At 35.9% G+C, this 3,784-nt stretch overlaps 1 protein-coding gene across 1 annotated transcript; it reads right to left on the bottom strand.

Moving 5' to 3' along the window:
- Nucleotides 1-416: 416 nt before the first annotated feature.
- On the bottom strand, nt 417-3,028 carry LOC113761275 (N-terminal acetyltransferase A complex catalytic subunit NAA10). The gene is made up of 2 exons (XM_027304184.1): nt 2,627-3,028; nt 417-978 (listed from the first exon to the last, which is right to left on the bottom strand). Exons 1-2 carry the CDS (start codon nt 2,924-2,926, stop codon nt 691-693), a joined length of 588 nt encoding a protein of 195 aa, XP_027159985.1. The 5' UTR covers nt 2,927-3,028; the 3' UTR covers nt 417-690.
- Between the last annotated feature and the right edge of the window lie 756 nt (nt 3,029-3,784).

Genomic DNA, 3,784 nt, shown 5'->3' on the forward strand with positions numbered 1-3,784 from the left:
CATATGATTTATGGATTTGTCAATCCAAGACTACTGAAAAATTAATTACCATATCAACCCTCTACCATTTAATCTAGCATGCCAACAATGTTCAGGTGCGTACACTAAATTGCACTGGAGATAAAACCAGATAATATGCGCACATTCTTCACCCACAGACAAGGAAAATCTGAGAAGGGAATATTCAACTCTTATTGAGAATAAGTTCATCTGATGAAGGTTTACAGTGGATCTGTATTCCTGCTGACTATTTTCATCATCTAAGAAGCCAAATCTCATAATTGGACCTTCCAAGTTCTTCTCTCCAGCTGCCATTAAATGTTACACGTATAAAACCATGAAACAACAGCTCAATAGGCTGTTAAAAGTTTTAATGCTTGGACAATCATGTAATACATGCAACCAAAAGCCAACTATGATTATTAAAGTATCCCCTGGATTTCATACTAAATGTGTAGCATGCCTGTAGCTAATTTATGGTTTAAGAGATCAATAGATCAGCTTCAGAAAAACTAATCACCATCAGGTAACCAATTTCATTACAAGCACATAGTTTGAGAACCACAAATTTGAATATGTTATGACACACTTTTAAGAAGTAAAAGCTACTAATATTACGATTACATTCGCTTTGAGTATTACCAAGAATACCATCCTACAAGAAACTCAGCAATATTCTCGATGAGATCATCACTCTGCCTTTGCTTCCGGTTCACCTGCTTTTCCTTCGACCTTAGCTTCTCCGGAGCAACAGCCACCACCATGGTGATGATGATGGTGATGGTGGTGGTGGTGGTGCTGATGGTGCTGATGTTTTTTACCCTTCAACTGCTTCCTCATATCATAAGCATCCTCCCCATCTGCATAGTACTTGGCCTCCACATCATGAATTTTGTAGCCCAATGTCTCCGTGTACAAATTAAATGCAGCCCTATTACTTTTTCTCACATGCAGCGACACATATTCTGCTCCATACACCTGTTCCAAAGCAAAACAAGAACAAACTTGGATACCAAAAAAGAAACAAAGAAAAATATTTTAAAATAACAGTCAAGCATTTTCACTAAACATGATTGAGTATATTTTAACCACAACAAAACTCATTCCTTGAAATGCATCAAAGTATCGTCACAGACCCAAAATAAGAGGTATACTATTTCAATCCCCATTCACCAATTATACTGACTCATTCAAACTTAAAAGAGCAAAATACCGCATTAATAGGGTGCTAATAATCCCAACACATAAGCAGATAATCTACTCCAAAAGGGTGCTAATAATCAGCACCCAAGCAGATAAGGATTAATAGGGTGCTAATAATCCCAACACCTGGGGATTTTATATTTTCTCATGAGAAACCAAGTGCTACAGACAACTTTATAGCTTTCTAACCCATAACCAATTTGTCCCTGGTTCAGCAATATTAGACAATTGGAAGGTTCAATCAAAACAGAATTTGTTTACTATCAGACTCCACAACTTGAACACGAGTTAACATAATATAACAAGAATCCACAAAAAGGCTAAAACTTTCTTTCATACTGGTGTAAATGGGAACAAAAAGGACGAATCTTTCATCTTAAATCAGATTTCCCAAAATCAAATTCCCCTAGAGTTGAGTTCTAGCACTCAGGACCATGATAAGTACATATTCAAGTACTGTTCAGAATCATTGGGATCCTTGAATGACTCTTTCTCCAATCCTCCAAAGATGGAAACCTTAGTTGATATTCTACTACCAAAAAGAACCAAACACATTGATCTAACATAACAGTCAAGGAATTTTATTAAACATACTTAGATATACATAAACCACACAAAACCTCATTTCCTTGAAATGCATAAAAGCAACATCACAAAACAAAAGAATTCTACTGTTTCAAATTATTCCCCAACCATACGGATTCAATAAAACTTAAGAAAGGCAAACAAACCACATTAAAATTGTGAGCTACATAATTCCAAAACCTAAAGTAGACAATGGACTTCCAACACCACAAAGTTTCTCAAGAAACGACTGTATATTTCTCATAAGAAAGTACTACGGGCAATTTTACAAGCTTATGACACATAACACAGTTGTCATTGGTTTGGCAAAATCAGATTATTGAAATATAGAGTCAAAAGGAGAATAGATTTTTCTTCACGCAATACTATCAGACTCCACAAAGAGAACAAAAGCCAACATAATTTAACATGAATCCATATAAAGACAAACTTTCTTGCATAAGGCTGTAAATGGATACACAAAGGACGAATCTTTCAGCTCAAATCAGATTTCCCAAAATCCAACTTGCCCTAAAGTTCAGTTGTAGGACTCATGACCATGACAAACTACATGTTCAAATATTCATAACTCTTGGAATCTTGATAGACTCGTTCTCCAATCCTCCAAATATGAAAATCTAGTTAATATTCAGAACAGACAGCATAAACGAAAATCATCCGAAGTCAACGACGATTCCATACCTAAACTCAAACTTCCTTGCATAAGCATGTACTTTAGGGGAAAAAATGACACAATGAGCACGACCCATATCAGATTTAATCAATGCATCCAGCTTAAATTTTAAGGGGAAAAAACCAAAAGAAAAAAATAACATAGAACAAAAGAAAGAAAACCCACTTGCTCCATGGCATTCTGGGCAGCAGTCATTAATTTCGTAGCCAAACCAAGTTTCCTATGAGTCCTCAGAACAGCAAGAGAAGTGATATGGCCATGGCACTCAGAGCTTTCCTCCTCCATCTTAGCCAACACATATCCCACAATTTTCCCATTATAATCTTCAGCGACATAGAGGAGCTGTGGCCAAGAAAGTATGTGGTAGAAGTAGTATTTCATCTGGTAATTCTCTGGTAAACAGAAGAGATTGCAGGCTTGCATAGCCAATAGGTCATCCACTGTTGCCTTGCGAATACAAACCATTGTTAATTCCCTTCGATAATGGATTTTGATTGGATTTCGATGGGATTTTGAAAAGGGTTTCTGGCTTCAACAATTTTCTGGGAATCAATGAATATAAGGGGGGGGGGGGGGGGGGGAAGAGGGGATGAGCAGAACCAAGACACTATAGGAAATAGAGAGTGCTGCTTTGGACGTTGGAAGGTGGCTAGAAAGCCTAAAATTTCGCGTTGGGTTTTTCGTAGAATGGGCTTTGATTGGACAATTTTCAGTTGGGCTGGGTCAGTCATGTTTTGTTTGCCGATTGGTTCTCACTATTATTTTGTAAAAATTTGCACCCCTTTTCATCTCACTATTATTTTTTTTTGTTTTATCCTATACCACGTTTTTCTTTCTTTCCATTTTAGGGGACGGGAAAAGATGGTTGACTACATTAAATGTACTTCATTTTTTTTTAGAATATATATAAACAAAAGTCTCATATTTGCTTTATGTGAGTATGAGTGTATTTATCTCTTTCTTTTTAAATTTGGGGAACATTCTAATGCTTTATAATGTGCACATTCTAATGCCTACCTTATAATTCAAAATTCCAAGAAAAAAAAAACATGTGAAGTTGGAGGATCAATGGGAAGTTTAGATTTTCCAAGAAGTCATTTCTTTGAAACTTTGATTAACTATTGCTTAACAAAGAATTCTTTCTTAGTAAGATTTTGTGCCCCTTTGAAACAATCTTACAGTTAATACTTGACCCACTTTTTTAGCAGGGGAATTATTAGATTTAAGAACCAAAGACAGGGGAGAGGGATCTGACAATATATACTTAAAAATATATACTTAATTAATACCAAGCGAGATCAACAAGTATCTCAATTTCTGTCA

The sequence above is a fragment of the Coffea eugenioides genome, chromosome 2 (assembly GCF_003713205.1).
Source record: "Coffea eugenioides isolate CCC68of chromosome 2, Ceug_1.0, whole genome shotgun sequence".
Classification (NCBI taxonomy): domain Eukaryota; kingdom Viridiplantae; phylum Streptophyta; class Magnoliopsida; order Gentianales; family Rubiaceae; genus Coffea; species Coffea eugenioides.